The sequence below is a fragment of the Mesoplodon mirus genome (assembly GCF_964341445.2).
Source record: "Mesoplodon mirus genome assembly, chromosome: 4".
NCBI classification, from domain to species: Eukaryota; Metazoa; Chordata; class Mammalia; order Artiodactyla; family Ziphiidae; genus Mesoplodon; species Mesoplodon mirus.
In genome coordinates, this window is record NC_138979.1 from 1,038,186 (window position 1) to 1,056,267 (window position 18,082).

General features: G+C 39.2%; 1 protein-coding gene across 4 annotated transcripts in view; it reads right to left on the reverse strand.

Moving 5' to 3' along the window:
- Positions 1 to 18,082, reverse strand: part of MPP7 (MAGUK p55 scaffold protein 7) — a 267,602-nt gene that overhangs the window by 106,957 nt on the left and 142,563 nt on the right. For all 4 annotated transcript variants that reach the window (XR_014293831.1, XM_082618226.1, XM_082618227.1 and 1 more), the window contains exons 4-5: positions 4,779 to 4,856; positions 2,389 to 2,469 (exon numbers count right to left, since the gene is read on the reverse strand). Coding sequence is in view for 3 of the 4 variants with exons in the window: in XM_082618226.1 (XP_082474352.1) it covers positions 2,389 to 2,469; positions 4,779 to 4,856 (159 nt within the window). In the remaining variant the exon portion in view is untranslated. The remainder of the gene's footprint in view (positions 1 to 2,388; positions 2,470 to 4,778; positions 4,857 to 18,082) is intronic.

Sequence of the window (18,082 nt, forward strand, 5' to 3'; positions counted from 1 at the left end):
GAAGTTTAAGTACTCAATTAAAAGCTGCATCCTATGGTGCTGCATGATGCCACTGTAAAGGGAAGAAAACCCACATTTCTCTTCCTTCTGGAGGAGTTTCTCCTTCCTTGCTGGGTTTCTCTTCCTGTGTGCTTCCTTTACTGCTCACACAAAACAAAATTCTGATCACCAAACGCGTGAGGGGTTTTCTCAACACCAAGCAATTCTCTGTGACACCACCTGGGCATCCTACAGTTCAACCCAGTTCTGAGGTCATCTTCCCAGAGAGAGCGTCAGCTCCCACAGGTTGAGGGCTCAATCCTTTAAGACTGCCCCGCCCCCCCAGCCACACTTCAGACACCAGTCACCACTCCAGGCTGCCACCTGTGCTTCTGACCAACCAGCTGCAGATGTGAGGTTCCAACAACCCCCTGCTTGGGTTCAATTAATTTGCTAGAGCAGGTTACAGGATGCTGGGAAACACATGTACCGGTTTATTAAAGGTTATGATAAAGGACATAGATGAACAATCAGCTGAAGAGATACACACGGGGTGAGGTCTGGAGGGTAGGAGCGTCTGTCCCCATGGAGGTGGGTGCATCACCCTCCTGGTACATGGATGTGTTCCCGAGCCTAGAAGCTCTCTGAACACCACACTTCGGGGATTTTAGGGAGGCTTCCTCAAGTGGGCATAATCAATTCTGAACTCCATTTCCAGCCCCTCTCCCCTCTCTGGAGGATGGTGGCAGGGGTGGGGTGAGGCTGAAAATTCCAAGCTTCTAATCCTGGCGTGGTCTTGCCAGGGGCACACCCAGAGTCACCTCATGAGGACAAAGGGTGCTCCCGGTGCTCTTAGCACTTAAAAATTTACAAGGGCTGGACAGGGTCAAAGACAAAGAAATACAAGTGCAATAGATGGTCCCAGTGTTCTTATCACTTAGGAGATTAACTAGGGTTTTATGAGCTTTGCCAGGAACCTGGGCAGACACCAAAATGTACATATCTTCTCTTACCTCATAACCACCTAAGATCACACCCCCCCTCCCGCCACATACCAGTTTCCATCCAGTATAAACACTCTTGAACAGAATACCAAAATCAGATTTTTTGTTTCTGGGGAGTCAGAAATATTCCTGTTTAATTTGTAAAATTCAAACCAAGGTAACGCTGTCAAAAAGGAGCTTACCAAGCGCCTCATGGGTACCCTTTTGCCATGCTCTGATTAACATCAACTTCCCAAGTGCAGTATAAGGAAAGTGAAGAAATTTTCAGAGCATTCACAAATCTCCTCCAAGCTGCTCGCTTCCTGTGCACTCCGTCTTCAGCATCAAGCGACCTTTCTGCACTAACCAGATCCTTATTCTTCTAGAACTAAAGTATAATCAATTTCCTCTGCACCAGTCAATTCCTCTCATATTACTAATCATAGTTCATTTACCCTTTACAGAAATACATTCATGTACTTTATATTTACTTACATGGTTTAGAAATCATGGTCCATACATGTTCTCTCTTTATCTTTTATTTAATACTTTTTTGAATATCAGTTTAAGACCATATATAGCATAGTTCCAAAGGAGATTTTTCAAAGAAGGTAGAAATAAATCATCAGTTTTTGCATCTAGATGGACATTTTCATTCAACAGTCTATATATGCCTAACATAAATCATGACATAACTGATCATTTTGATTACATAATTACTGATCTATAGGTAATTCTGACTCCTGGACAATATTTCCCATACAAGTGTGGCAGTATCAAGTACAAAATGTATGGGTTATAGAATTTAATACATTAATGACCTTAGAATTAACAGGAAAATTTCTAAATCACATCGTTGACTAATCACACCTGGAGGAAAAGTAAGTGATAAACTTGTAAGAAAAACAGAGACTCGAAATGGATCTGCCAATATTCTACTGGTATTTACACTGGAAAAATGCTTTGCTCTGTAAAATGGTATGACGCATTAAAACACATTGGCAGAAGGGGGGCAGGAAATAGGGAGAGGAAGAGGAATGCTAAGACAGTCCCCCAGAAAAATAGATACTATTGTCAAATACACTGGCACACCATTAACTAGCCAAGCAAAATGAACCTAAACAAAATCACTAATAGGTTCTGTATCCTGGACTCTTAACTTCATTTAAAAGAAAAACGACCTTGAAACTCCATTATATTTGCCAACTTAAATCCTGAGCTTCCCATTTAAGTATTTTATAGATTGTCACAACATTATCATCAAAAGCTCAACTCTTTTTCCTTAACGGGATTTAGATGATTAAAATACTGTGCACTATTTGAAAATACATTTACTTGAAAATTGATGCTCGAAACAAAATTCATCTGCAGTCCCAGAAAGTGGCCCTTTTCGGATATATTTACTACAGGTGTCACACGTCCTCACCTTCACATTGGGTTTTGACAGTAGTTTCAACAGCTCTCTGATCTCGCTGTTTAATGGCTTGTTCTGAAGCTCCTCCGCCAGCTGCACAGGAGATCACATTGACACGAAGAACAGTTAGTAAGAGCAGGGGGAGCTCCACGTGCGACAACTGAGAATCTCTCTTGCTACTTGTTCAGTGATTAAGCACAAGTCAGCAGGAAAGAAAACAGACTATCAATCTCTGCTCTTCTTTTGAGGCTCTTAGTAGCCCCGGTCCCAGCCCAGGCTCTCAGCTGAGTACAACTCAAGAAATCACATCAGCTAGATCACCTTCTGATTTACTGCACAGGGGGCAAATCCCAGCACTTCATCCACGAAATGGTCTTTTGCATGCAGACAAAGGACCACTTGTAAAAAGGACTGGATCAAGCTTTGACATTGTAAAAGAGAAAGAAAGAAAAAAACAGAAAAAAAGAACTTCTGAATGAAGTGGTGAAATCCACAGGGTTTCTAAAAACCCACAGTAGCTTGCTGTTTCGAGCTGGGGTAAAAAGAACTAGAATGCCTCTAGAAGAGCAAATGATCTGAAACTTTTATTATGTTTACCTACACAGTCTGTTAAATATAAAATAGGTTAATCATAAAATGACTTATAATAGGTTGATAACTATGCGGCTACCTCAGATGCTGACTGTTCTCTACCACCAGGATTATAAATTCCCATTGCCGGTTCCAGCTGAAGCTGAAGAAGAAAGGGGTGGAGCTTGGAACCTGCCTTGTGTTCTGCATTAAGAGGCCTCTATCAAAACCTCTACTCAATCTTAGGCTATAAGAAGGATCATATCATTTTCATAAGAAGAAAAGCAAGATTCAAATAGAAAAAAAAATAGAATTATGAAAAAATGCAGCACAGAATGCAAAATAGGTACATATACTTTCATTTAAAAACCCTTCTCAAAACACTGCATGAAAGTTCCATTTGCCCCTATAGTTTCTAACAAACAAAAAATAATTGCTCTTATCTCTGGAAAGGACTTTTCTCTAAATGAGGGGTGTAATATAAATTATACACAAAAAATAAAATCAGATAAAATTGATATATTCACGGACTACACTTCAAAAAGTGCTTTTCCTTTTTGAAGGTAACATTTTTTACAGAATTTTAAACTTACAAAAAGACACAAAAGGTTCTTTGCACTCTTGAATCAAACATTTAAATATATTGCTCTGATGAATTACAAAATGCTAAGTTTATATTTACATAAAATCTCTAATTTAAAAAAAATGCAGTATTGTTGTAACATGACTGGGCCTTAATTACATTGGTTTATAAATAAATATTTCCCCAAACCCTCGACAATAAATGTTTTAAAACCGGTTTTCAAGGCTCTCTCAATTGTCAAGTGTTTTGGTTGTGCAACACAGAGGTAAGCTTCTTCACAAAACATGTATATTGCAACATCCTTTTAGTTTGTAATCTCTGTAGAAATGGAAGAAAAAAAATGGGGACTAAACAGGTAACACACAACTTGGAGATTCATTATACATGCTTTATTTTCTAAACTAGAATACACGGTATTATCAAAGAAAATCAACCCTTGAAGATGTCAGTTTTTTTCATTATACCTACAGCCCTAATATCTTACTAAAAGGAACTATAGTTTGTTTTATTGTAATAACGTAAAAGATTAAAAAACAACAGATAGGCTGTAGGGTGTCACTAAAAGCAGCCTCCACGCCAGCTTAGTGTCCCCTGTAGTTCATCCAGGTCTGTGCTCAGTTCAGCTGAGTCCAGAAGTTAACAGTAAGAAACAGCAAGTTAGTTCCCTGACCCAGATTTAAAATAAAATTATAGCTACGGGAAATTAACTACTCCATCAATGCCAACTGCTGCTCAAATTTATTTTTCGGTTATGAAGGTAATTTGGAAAGGTCTAATATCCATAAATCACTACTATGCTTTACAATCCATTTAAAAAACAACCCTGACTTTTTACGTATTTCGTCCGCCTCATTCCTATGCTAGCGTCTGTCAGTTTCAGGACTGCCAGCGAAGCGATACAGCCGTCTTGTATCTATTTCTCCAAAGCTTTTCTCTTGCCTGTGACTTTCTCGGACTCTAACAGCTGATAGCATCTCTCCCCACAGAGGCACAGACTAAAATTTCTATTTCGTAGTTACCAAGGCAGGACAAGAGGGTTATCTCCATGCAAAATCTTTAGGACAGGAAAGTGAACGAAAATCAGCCTAGTGTCAGCGTAAACTCAGGGATGACAGGCCTTTTGGAGATATTTGCAACTTCTTTCAGTTTTCACTCCTAGGATCACACGCCTCTGTCTGCACTAGGGTGAATCCTGTACCCAAGGGGCCGCGGAAGATGAGTCCCCCTGAGCTCAGAAAGGCACACTTACGTCACCAGCTAAGGCTGCCGCACCCTGGAGGATGGGCGTGGGATTCTGCTTCTCGTAGTAGTGAAGTTTCTCGTGAATCTGGAAGGAAAGCAAATGCACATAAGCTTACCTGCCAGCAAGCAACCTGAGACATTCAACTACTTGGATCATTTCAACAGCAACTGATCTACTGAACATTCTAAACATGTTTCTGTAAACCTAAAGATGACAAATAGGCGTGCCTAATTCATCTATTACTGTGCTTCAGTGTTTGTAACATGAAGTCAAACTGGGGGGGGGGGGAATCATCATTAAATAGAACTCACGCCAAAGCTAAACTGTGTTCCCCAAACAAACATTAGCTTTATAAAATCTTTGATTTCTAAAACATAATTGCTTCAATACTTCGAGCAGTGGCTGTAGGTTATATACCTGCTAAAAACATAAATTATGATTAAAGCAAAGCAAGAAGCTGGCAGCCATATTCTGACAATTTGGTGTGTAATAACCACCCAGAGCAAAGAACCAGGCGTCGTGCAGACCGAGGGCCAGCGCTCCCGGAAGACCTCACGGAGCACACGGTTCCCTTCGCTTCTTCTTCTCCTGGCTATTTTTTCTTCCAAATAGTCAGCTTCCCCCCACCCATTCAAATTTCTACAAAACAAAGGGATTTCTCATAACTATAGACATCTCTCATAACTATTCAGCGTCAGTTTTTCATTTTGTAAAATCAGTAAAATTCTATTAATACAAGATAATTTTGTCCATTTCCCATCACCATGACCAAAGAAACACAAAGGCAAAAATACATTTTAATGCATTAGAAGACTGAGTTCCTTTAAAAAACCTAGAATGATAGCGAAGAATGAGGGGAGCTTTGACAAATTTGTAACTGTTGGCACCTAAGTTTAATCTATTTCAGCTCTTACACAGGGGCCCTTAAATTTTTTTTTGAATTTTATATTTTTATACAGCAGGTTCTTATTAGTTATCTATTTTATACAAATTAGTGTATATATGTCAACCCCAATCTCCCAGTTCATCCCACCACCACCCCCCGCCCCTGCTTTCCCCTCTTAGGGACCATATGTTTGTTTTCTACATCTGTGTCTCTATCTCTGCCTTGCAAACCGGTTCATCAGCACCATTTTTCTACATTCCACATAAATGTGTTAATATACGATATTTGTTTTTCTCTTTCTTACTTCACTCTGTATGACAGTCTCTAGGTCCATCCACCTCACTACAAATAACTCAATTTCGTTTCTTTTTATGGCTGAGTAATATTCCATTGTAAAGATGTGCCACATGTTCTTTATCCATTCGTCTGTTGACGGGCACGTAGGTTGCTTCTGTGACCTGGCTGTTGTAAATAGTGCCGCAATGAACATGGGGATGCATGTGTATTTTTGAATTATGGTTTTCTCTGGGTATATGCCCAGTAGTGGGATTGCTGGGTCATATGGTAATTCTATTTTTAGTTTTTTAAGGAACCTCCATACTGTTCTCCATAGGAGCTTTATCAATTTACATTCCCACCAACAGTGCAAGAGGGTTCCCTTTTCTCCCTACCCTCTCCAGCATTTGTTGTTTGTAGATTTTCTGATGATGCCCATTCTAACAGGTGTGAGGTGATACCTCATTGTAGTTTTGATTTGCATTTCTCTAACGATTATTAGTGATGTTGAGCAGCTTTTTAGGTGGTTCTTGGCCATCTGTATGTCTTCTCTGGAGATCTGGAGATTAATCCTTTGTCCACTGATTCGTTTGCAAATATTTTCTCCCATTCTAAGAGCTGTCTTTCGTCTCGTTTATAGTTTCCTTTGCTGTGCAAAAGCTTTTAAGTTTCATTAGGTCCCATTTGTTTATTTTTGCTTTTATTTCCATTACTCTAGGAGGGGGGTTAAAAAAGATCTTGCTGTGATTTATGTCAAAGAGTGTTCTTCCTATGGTTTCCTCTAACAGTTTTATAGGGTCCGGTCTTACATTTAGGTCTTTAATCCATTTTCAGTTTATTTTTGTGTATGGTATTAGGTAGTGTTCTAATTTCATTCTTTTACATGTAGCTGTCCAGTTTTCCCAGAACCATTTATTGAAGAGGCTGTCTTTTCTGCATTGTATATTCTTGCCTCCTTTATCAAAAATAAGGTGACCATATGTGCGTGGGGTAACCTCTGGGCTCTCTCTCGTTCCATTGACCTATATTTCTGTTTTTGTGCCAGTACCATACTGTCTTGATTACTGTAGCTTTGTAGTATTGTCTGAAGTCAGGGAGTCTGATTCCCTGCATCTAATGAGATGATTATATCATTTTTATTCTTCAATTTGTTAATATGGTATATCACATTGATTGATTTGCACATATTGAAGAATCCGTGCATCCCTGGGATAAATCCCACTTGATTGTGTATGATGCTTTTAATGTGTTGTGGGATTCTGTTTGTTAGTATTTTGTTGAGGATTTTTGCACTTATATTCATCAGTGATAATGGCCTGTAATTTTCTTTTTGTAGTATTTTTGTCTTGTTTTGGTATCAGGGCGATGGTGGCCTCATAGAATGAGTTTGGGAGTGTTCCTTCCTCTGCAACTTTTTGGAAGAGTTTGAGAAAGACGGGTGTTAGCTCTTCTCCAAATGTTTGATAGAATTCACCTGTGAAGCCATCTGGCCCTGGACTTTTGTTTCTTGGAAGATTTTTAATCACAGTTTCAATTTCTTTACTTGTGATTAGTCTGTTCATATTTTCTATTTCTTCCTGGTTCAGACTTGGAAGGTTCTAAGAATTTGTCCATTTCTTCCAGGTTGTCCATTTTATTGGCATAGAGTTGCTTGTAGTAGTCTCTTAGGATTCTATTTCTATGGTATCTGTTGTAACTTCCCCTTTTACATTTCTAATTTTATTGATTTGAGTCCTCTCCCTCTGTTTCTTGATGAGTCTGGCTAAAGGTTTATCAATTTTGTTTATCTTCTCAAAGAAACAGTTTTTAGTTTTATTGATCTTTGCTATTGTTTTGTTTCTATTTCATTTATTTCTGCTCTCATCTTTATGATTTCTTTCCTTCTACTAACTTTGGGTTTTGTTTTTCTTTCTCGTTCCTTTAGGTGTAAGCTTACATTGTTTATTTGACATTTTTCTTGGTTCTTGACATAGGATTGTATTGTTATAAACTTCCCTCTTAGAACTGCTTTTGCTGCATCCCACAGGTTTTGGATCATCGTGTTTTTGTTGTCATTTCTCTCTAGGTATTTTTTGATTTCCTCTTTGATTTCTTCAGTGATCCCTTGGTTATTTAGTAATGTATTCTTTAGCCTCCATGTGTTTGTGTTTTTACGTTTTTTTTCCCTGTAAATTTCAAATCTCATAGCATTGTGGTCTGAAAAATGCTTGATATGATTTCAATTCTCTTAAATTTACCGGCTTGATTTGTGACCCAAGATGTGATCTATCCTGAAGAATATTCCGTGTGCACTTGGGAAGAAGTGTAATCTGTTGTTTTCAGACGGAATATCCTACAAATACCAATTAAATCTATCTGGTCTATTGTGCCATTTAAAGCTTGTGTTTCCTTATTAATTTTCTGTCTGGATGATCTGTCCATTGGTGTGAGTGAGGTGTTAAAGTCCCCCACTATTATTGTGTTACTGTTGATTTCCTCTTTTATAGCTGTTAGCAGTTGCCTTATGTACTGAGGTGCTCCTATGTTGTGTGCATATATATTTATAATTGTTATATCTTCCTTCTTGGATTGATCCCTTGATCATTATGTCCTTCCTTGTTTCTTGTAACATTCTTTATTTTAAAGTCTACTTTATCTGATAGGAGTATTGCTACTCCAGCTTTCTTTTGATTTCCCTTTGAATGGAATATCTTTTTCCATCCTCTCACTTTCAGTCTGTATGTGTCCCTAGGTCTGAAGTGGGTCTCTTGTGGACAGCATATATATGGGTCTTGCTTTTGTATCCATTCAGCGAGACTGTGTCATTTGGTTGGAGCATTTAATCCATTCACATTTAAGATAATTATTAATATGTATGCTCCTATTACCATTTTCTTAACTGTTTTGGGTTTGTTTTTGTAGGTCCTTTTCTTCTCTTGTGTTTCCCACTTAAAGAAGTTCCTTTAGCATTTCTTGTAGAGCTGGTTTGGAGGTGCTGAATTCTCTTAGCTTTTGCTTGTTTGTAAAGCTTCTGATTTCTCTATTGAATCTGAATGAGATCCTTGCTGGGTAGAGTAATCTTGGTTGTAGGTTCTTCCCTTTCATCACTTTAAATATATCCTGCCACTACCTTCTGGCTTGTAGAGTTTCTGCTGACAAATCAGCTGTTTACCTTATGGGAGTTCCCTTGTATGTTGTTTGTCATTTTTCCCTTGTTGCTTTTAACAATTTTCCTTTGTCTTTAATTTTTGTCAATTTGATTACTATGTGTTTCGGTGTCTCGGCGTGTTTCTCCTTGGGTTTATCCTGCCTGGGACTCTCTGCACTTTCTGGACTTGGGTGGCTATTTCCTTTCCCATGTTAGGGAAGTTTTCGACTATAATCTCTTCAAATATTTTCTCGGGTCCTCTCTCTCTCTCTTCTCTTTCTGGGACCCCTATAATAAAAATGTTGGTGCATTTAATGTTGTCCCAGAGGTCTCTTAGGTTGTCTGCATTTCCTTTCATTCTTTTTTCTTTATTCTGTTCCATGGCAGTGAATTCCACCATTCTGTCTTCCTGGTCACTTATCCGTTTTTCTGCCTCAGTTATTCTGCTATTGATTCCTTCTAATATATTTTTCATTTCAGATATTGTATTATTCATCTGTTTTTTTTTTTTCTTTAATTCTTCTAGGTCTCTGTTCCTTAATTCTTCTAGGTCTTTGTTAAACACTTCTTGCATCTTCTTGATCTTTGCCTCCATTGTTTTTCCGAGGTCCTGGCTCATCTTCACTATCATTATTCTGAATTCATTTTCTGGAAGGTTGCCTATCTCCACCTCATTTAGTTTTTTCTCTGGGGTTTTATCTTGTTCCTTCATCTGGTACTTAGTCTTTTGCCTTTTCATTTTGTCTATCTTTCTGTGAATGTGTTTTTCGTTCCACAGGCTGCAGGATTGTAGTTCTTCTTGCTTCTGCTGTCTGCCCTCTGGTGGATGAGGCTATCTAAGAGGCTTGTGCAAGTTTCCTGATGGGAGGGACTGGTGGTGGGTAGAGCTGTGTGTTGCTCTGGTGGGCAGAGCTCAGTAAAACTTTAATCCACTTGTCTGCTGATGGGTGGGGCTGGGTTCCCTCCCTGTTGGTTGTTTGGCCTGAGGCGACCCAACACTGGAGCCTACCTGGGCTCTTTGGTGGGGCTAATGACAGATTCTGGGAGGGCTCACACCAAGGAGTACTTCCCAGAACTTCTGCTGCCAATGTCCTTGTCCCCATGGTGAGCCACAGCCACCCCCCGCCTCTGCAGGAGACCCTCCAACACTAGCAGGTAGGTCTGGTCAGTCTCCCCTGGGGTCACTGCTCCTTCCCCTGGGCCCCAACACGCACACTACTTTGTGTGTGCCCTCCAAGAGTGGAGTCTCTGTTTTCCCCAGTCCTGTCAAAGTCCTGCAATCAAATCCCGCTAGCCTTCAAGGTCTGATTCTCTGGGAATTCCTCCTCCCGTTGCTGGACCCCCAGTTTGGGAAGCCTGACGTGGGGCTCAGAACCTTCACTCCAGTGGGTGGACCTCTGTGGTATAAGTGTTCTCCAGTTTGTGAGTCACCCACCCAGTGATTATGGGATTTGATTTTATTGTGATTGTGCCCCTCCTACCATCCCACTGTGGCTTCTCCTTTGTCTTTGGATGTGGGGTATCTTTTTTGGTGAGTTCCAGTGTCTTCCTGTTGATGACTGTTCAGCAGGTAGTTGTGATTCTGGTGTTCTCACAAGAGGGAGTGAGCGCACGTCCTTCTACTCCGCCACCTTGAACCAGTCTCGGTGCCCTTAGATTTTTATGCTTGAAAACTTACTTTAGCCTCTTCTTATTTCCAGTTGAGGAGACTGCCCCCCACTATATATGAAAAACAGTTGTACCTCATGGTTTCCTGTTTTTAACAGGTATCAAGTAAAGTACTCTTTTAGTTATGCTCAAAGCTAACCAAACTCTCTTGTAAAAAGTCTGGAAGATAGATTTTATTTTGATTAGGCATATGCTATTGCTAAAAGAGGATTCTATTACCTTTTTGGCAACCTGGTACCTAACGTAAAGCTTCAGGGAAAGAGTTTTGACACTTATGACATTACCAGAATTATCAGGGCAACATTTTTACTTAATATCTTGGAAGCTTTCAACATTTATCATATTATGGAAATAAACAATTTTTATGGAATACAAGCCATGAAACAAGTAACAGTTGACTTGAAGAAACTAACAAAATATAATCTAAAATGAAACTGTCCTAAAAGCTAAATTAATTTTGCTTAAATAATTATCAAGAATTAAAAAAAAGAAAAAAAAAAGAATTAGGTCACCTGAACATATACTATCATAGAATACTAAACTTACCCGCTCATAAAACTTATCTAACTTTATTGCAACTACCTGTTTAAGTGTCTGCCTTCCTGCAACAATAAGCCCCGAAGCTCATGTGCCTGTATTACCTCAGCCTAGTTATCAGGACTCTTCATAACATGGTCTTCAATGAGTTTAGCATTTTAATTCCGTGACCCTCACAAGAACACTAAAAGGTAGATAGCACTGTCATTGTCCCAGTTTTACAGATAAACAGATACACAGTTAAATAACTGGCTATGGTCCCACAAATGGCAGAGCTGGGATTTAAAACTCAGGCCATGTGGCTTAGCTTCAGGGCACTTAATCACCCCACTGGCCTCTCAGATCTCGTCTGTGTTCTCCACTGACCTCATTCACTGTTGAATGAATATGACAGAAAAGAGGCTGGATAGAGAGATGATAAATCACAACGGCTGTTGCCATTGACAACAGGATGATTGACGGTTCCTGTTCACCCCTCTCCCCCTTGGTTTTTTTCCCTTCCTATGGCTTCTAATTTTTCTAGATTTATCAAACTACTATAATTATAACCTAAAACTACATGCCCCAAATAAATACATTATTTCTCCATTTAATTTGCTTCTTCTGAGTGTCTTTTAAAAACAGCTTCCTCTTTCTCCATCATCCTTCCAAGACCCTCACTCAAGGATACAAGAGCCCACCCTCCCCTGCCCGTCCCTGGACTTTGTACTAAATCAAGAATATTTTAAATGTTCTCCTAGAATTTCAAGATGCTGGCAACCCTTTGTCCAGATGTGTTTTACTTCAGTACATAATTTTAAAATTTAAGTTGGTTAGCAAAGTAAAAATTACTTTAAATAATTTTGAACTGTTCACTGTTTCCAAACATCTTGGAATTCTGCTTTTTACTAGTATTTATAATACTAGGAACAAAAATTTAAAACCAAACTGATGTAAAAACTCTAATATAAAAACAGGTAACATGTACAGCCGTGACCCCAAGGTTGCCCAACAGCACGTTCTGATGCTGGACTCATACTCTGCTTGTTCACTATGCTGAGTCACCAGCTGCGTGGCTCCTGGACTGAGTGATTGGACTGTGGCTAGTGGGCCTGAGGAACTGAATTTTTAAGTTTAATTAATTTAAATTTAAACATCCGTGTGTGGCTAGTGCCTTCTATATTGGATGACATGGCATCACTTCATGTTATCCACTATGTCATTTCCCTTTACACCCCAGAAAAGTTCACTCTGATATACAGTTTGGCAAGTTTCCCTGAGGGGTAACATTCTGGAATCCAATAGACAAATATATAACCAAAGTCGTGGCTTTAGCAATAAGGCAAACAGCATCCCTTACTAAATATTATGGATCACCAAATGTGCAAAATCTCATTTATTTTAAAAAAACATTTCCTCTGCAGATTCAACCGCATAATAAAAGTGTACTTCATTTTTTCTCCCTTGAAGAACAAGAAGAGAGCAAAACTGGAAGGAATTGAGGAGAGAAAGGACCTAGGGGTAAAAAAAAAAAAAAAAAAAAAAGTCTGGGGAGAAGGGGAGACTCTGGTTACATTAATTTCATATGACAGAAAAATATGCAACTATTCAAAACCAAGATCCTAAAAAAGAATGGCATGTGCTAAAATGTTTAAAATACACTATTAAGAAAAAAAGGGACAACTCAAAATGTATACACGTTTATGCTCTATTAAATAGTGTCCATAAGGGTTTGTTTTCTGTAATTACATTTCTAATCAGAAGAAGTCAGTTAAAATAAAAATCATTTGTATATGTAACCAAGGCTTATACGAAAGCTATAGGTACCTTCATTTACATTCACATCTTGAAAATAAATGTTCAATTTCTATAAGGAAATCTGGGGTCAGTAATCTAATTTCGGTACATGTACAGTAGAAACTGCCTTAAATGAAGGTTCAAAAACAAAAGTATAAATAAAGCTTGACCAATCTCAATGCAATCATTTGTTTTAAACCTCTCAATGATGTGTAAACTGAAAACCACCATCAAGGTTACCTAAATGATGACATTAAATAAACCAAAGCTGTAAAATCCTTTTGCCTTCTATTATGAGTATTAAAAAGCACAGTGGTTTGAATCTCTGCTGTGTGTATCATAGTACCCAATCTAGAAATGGCACGCGTGCACAAACACTACACACACACACACACGCACGCACACTGCTATCTCCCTCCTTTATTTAAAAACATGAAGAGGAGGGAATTCGGTATTAAAAGAAGATCCATGCATCACAATGACAACCTAGAAGAGCTGAAAATTACACACTATATTGTGTAAAGATTACAAAAGTGAAAGTATTCTAATGGCTGGGACTGTCTTTTAAAAAGAATAATTTAATCTTTCTCCAAAAGGAAAAACAAAACACTTCAGCTCAAGAGAAGAAAAGGGACAAGAAAGAGAAGGGTAAATTTAAAACTGAAAAACAAGAAGACAACAAAGAGCAGAGGTAGCAGTGCTAACTGTATGTCCTCCTCTCCATTCTCTCCTACTAACCTCCCTCTCGGGGCTAATTCTCTTGGCTGACACCTCCAGAAAACAATTTTATAAAACTGAGGAGAGCCGACATTCTTGTTTTGTTCCTGTTTTTAACGTGATAAATTCTGGCTTCACATCGCCGCAGATAAGTATTATCTCGTGAAATCAGGACCCACGCATTCTAAATTTATCAAGAGTACTTTTAAAGAATGAATGCTCCACTTCACAAAATGTTTTTCGGTATATACATATTGTTTTTCCTATCTGACCCGTTACTATGAGTGCTCTTTATAAATGTCCAAATAGTAACCCATCCAACCCACAATGAACTTCATGTGTTACGATGCACTGTTCTTCTAATGTGCGGGGAATTCCACTGGCCAATACTTTATTTAGAATTTCTGCATCAATATTCATAATTAAGACTGACATTTCTTTTGGTCCTGCCTTTACTGGGTCTTTTTTTTTTTTTTTTTTTTTAGTTTCTGCTTTATAACAAAGTGAATCAGTCATACATATATATCTGTTCCCACTTCCCTTCCCTCATGCATCTCCCTCCCTCCCACCCTCCCTATCCCACCCCTCCAGGCGGTCACAAAGCACCGAGCTGATCTCCCTGTGCTCTGCGGCTGCTTCCCACTAGCTATCTACCTTACGTTTGGTAGTGTATATATGTCCATGCCTCTCTTTCGCTTTGTCACAGCTTACCCTTCCCCCTCCCCATATCCTCAAGTCCATTCTCAAGTAGGTCTGTGTCTTTATTCCCGTTTTACCCCTAGGTCTTTACTGGGTCTTGATATCAATGTTATAATCATTTCGTTATTTTAAAATTATGGAAGCTTTCTACCTTTTATATGCTCTGGGGACATCTAAATACCACTGGAGTGATCTCTTCTTTAAATATTTGATGGCATTCCCCTGAGAAACCAGCTGTCTCTGATATATTTTGGTATTTTATTTCTTCTGGTTTGTTTACAGCAATTTCTCCAGTTAGGTGTTTCTATCTCTCCTAGTATCAGCTGCAGAAAATACTATTTCCTAGAAAATTATCCATTTTTGTCTGGCTTTAAAAAAAAAAGCTACCTGAAGCTACTTAAGCAAAATAGTCTCTTAGAAGTCTTTGAATTTACTCCATATTTTTTTCTTCGTTACCATCTCTTATTTGGTGTTTGTAACTTTATTTTCACCCCTCATCCCTACGTTAGTTAACTAATACTGATTTTACCGTGTTTTCAAAGAAACACCTTTTAGATTCATTAGTTTTTACCATTTTTGTTTTCTAATATTTTTCTGTTCTTATCTTACTTTATTCCTTCTTTCTTTAGGTGACCCAGCCCCACACGTACATCATACAAACGACTGGGGACAAAAGAAAAGGTACGCTACTCTAATCGGAGTTTTACTCATTCATAAAATATTAAATGAAATAAACACCCATCCCAGAAGAAAGATACTCAGAGGCAATTTGGAAACAAAATATGGCAAGAGTAAGTGCTTCTAACCTTTCTATTTAGAAAGGTAACGGGGGAAAGAGCTAAGAGGGCATCATCACACAAAGGGGAGATGCAGGAGATCTGTTTAAGTTAAAATATGATTTGTCCCTCTTCATTATTCATTAATTGAAGAGATGAGAAGGAAGACATTTTTGTCCATTTTTGCTGCCGCGCACTTTAGCGCTCACTTCACAGTGCTCAGTACAGGCTGGCACATCAGACCACCTGCACTGCTGGTGGCGTGAAGGTGACAGAGGACTCGCTGTCCGTTCACTCCGTCCACTAGGAAATTGGAAGTGAGGGCATGTGCCTGCCCCTCCCTCTTTCCATCTCTGCCCTCCTTTCAGGTGATGCTTCTAATGATAGGGAATGCCAAAAGTGGTTTTCATGTGTGTTTTTAAAAAATTTTAGTCATTGTGTATAGTGCACTGTTGTTTACTCTGAATATTTTCCTTTTTTTTACTGAAATGTAATTGATGTACAATATTGTATAAGTTATAGGTGTACAATATAGTGATTCACGATTTTTAAAGGTCATACTCCATTTAGTTATTATGAAATACGGGCTACATTCCCTGTGTTGTACAATATCCTTGTAGCTTATTTTATACCTAATAGTTTGTACCTCTTAACCCCTCCCCCTCCCCCATTCCCTCTGCCCACTGGTAACCACTAGTTTGTTCTCTATATTTGCGAGGCTGTTTCTTATTTGTTATATTCACTAGTTTGTTGTGTTTTTTAGATTCCACACACAAGTGATATCATACAGCTTTTGTCTTTCTCTGACTTATTTCACCCAGCACAATGCCCTCCAAGTCCATCCATGTTGTTGCAAATGGCAAAAATTGAATTCCTTTTTAATGGCTGAGTAATATTCCACTGTGTATATGTACCACGTCCTCTTTATCCATTCCTCTGTTGATGGACAATTAGGTTGTTTCCATGTCTTGGCAACTGTGAACAGAATAGCACGTACTGTTTATGGATGTATATATGTTTAAAAATATGAAAGTGTGTATGGGAATATATCCAGCAGTTTCAGCATGGGCCTTTAGCCACACCTCTTATGATTTACTTCATACGGTGTCTGAAGCAAATATACGAGGTTAATATCGCTTTAATTTTGATGCTGGGTATGCAGCTTATTTATTATATTTTCTTACTTTCTATATGTCTGAAGTGTTTTAAAATGGAACATTAATAATGAAACCATTTTCAAACATTTTAGATGTTACAACTAAACAAGTGGGACAAATGTATATGTATATGTGTAACCGAATCACTGCTGTACACCTGACACCCTGTCAATCAACTGTGCTTCAGTTGAAACAACAGCACGTTCTCTTGTCGTTCCGCATGTACATAAGTGGCACTGTTTCTGCTACGACTGGAGCTTTCATTCAACACAATCTGCCATATCTGTGTTGATACATGAGGATCCAGTTCATTCATTCTGACAGCTGAACAATATTCCATCATATTAATCAACAGTAGTTTATGTATCCACTGTTCAATTGAGGAACACTCTGGCCCTTAGCAGATTTTGCTATTAAATATCCGTTCACGTGACTCCTTCCTGTCCTGCCTGGGTGCCTGAAAGTGTGTGCGTGTTCCCCAGCGTGTTCCCCGTGGCCCCAAAACCCTTGCTAATACTTGGCATCAGCAGACATTTTGCCAGTGACACGGATGTGAAATGCAGTCCCCCTAAGGTTTCCCTGTTCATGATAGTTTCTGCGGCAGGCAGCTGCCCTCCAACACCAACCCTCTCCCTCCATGGGGACTCCCTGCGGCCGGACAGCCGCGACGGGTCAAGGGCCGCACTTCCGAGGCCGTCCACTCCCCCGTCGCCCTGCAGCCTGGTGAACGCGTGTGATCAGCTGTCAAGCGAGGACGGTAAGTGTAAGTTCTCAGTGACGAAACCGGCTGGTTTCCCCCACCAGGATGTGGGTTAAGAGCAGGGCTTAAGAGACAGCAAAGGCACCAGATGGAAGGAAGCTGGGTCCCCAAACGCCTCAGGAAGAAGAGTCACGCATCCCTAAGGCAAATTCCTGCAAGTGATGAGTAAGTGAGAAATAACCTACTGCACCAAAACCGGTCCAGCTTTTGGACTATCAGTCCATTGCTGATCCTACCTTAAATAAATAACTGGTGGCCCTAGGCAAACAGAAGTCATTTGAAAGCAGCCAACATCTAGCTTTCTTTATGGCTGTGCATTTTCTTTCTTAATAAAACATTCCCTATCCTAATGTAATAACGAGATTCTCCCGTGACTTCTTTAAAGTTCTACCGCTTTACTTTGAACAGTGAAGTCTGAACCCACACCCATGAGGAGCTCTCGACCTTTATCTTTTTCCAAAAGGACACAACATTTAATCCTTTCATACTGACAGGTAATATTACTACCTGTTACTTATGACACTCTCACATACAAGCGTCTGCATCTGAGCTCTCTATTCTGTTCCCTGATTTGTCTTTCTAAGCCGATGCCGTAACTATAGTTTTATCTACACGTTTGATATTTAGTAAGGCAAAAGTTCTTAGCCCTTTATTCTTATGCAAAGCATTATGGATCCCATATTCCATGAAAAACTGAGCTGGCATGTCTTAACCTCTTCTCTCTCTGCATTCTGGGAATTTTCCCGAAATCTATCTTATTTACTCGCTGTTTTAGGCTGTGTCTAATCTCTGAGGAACCTAGCCACAGAGTTTTCTGGGTGTTTTTTTTAATGACTGTACTTTTTATTCCTATAGTTCAAAGAGTTTGACAAATCTTTCTGTTCTGTTTTCCTAGCACCTAGTGCTCTTATGATTGAGGCCTTCCTTCACG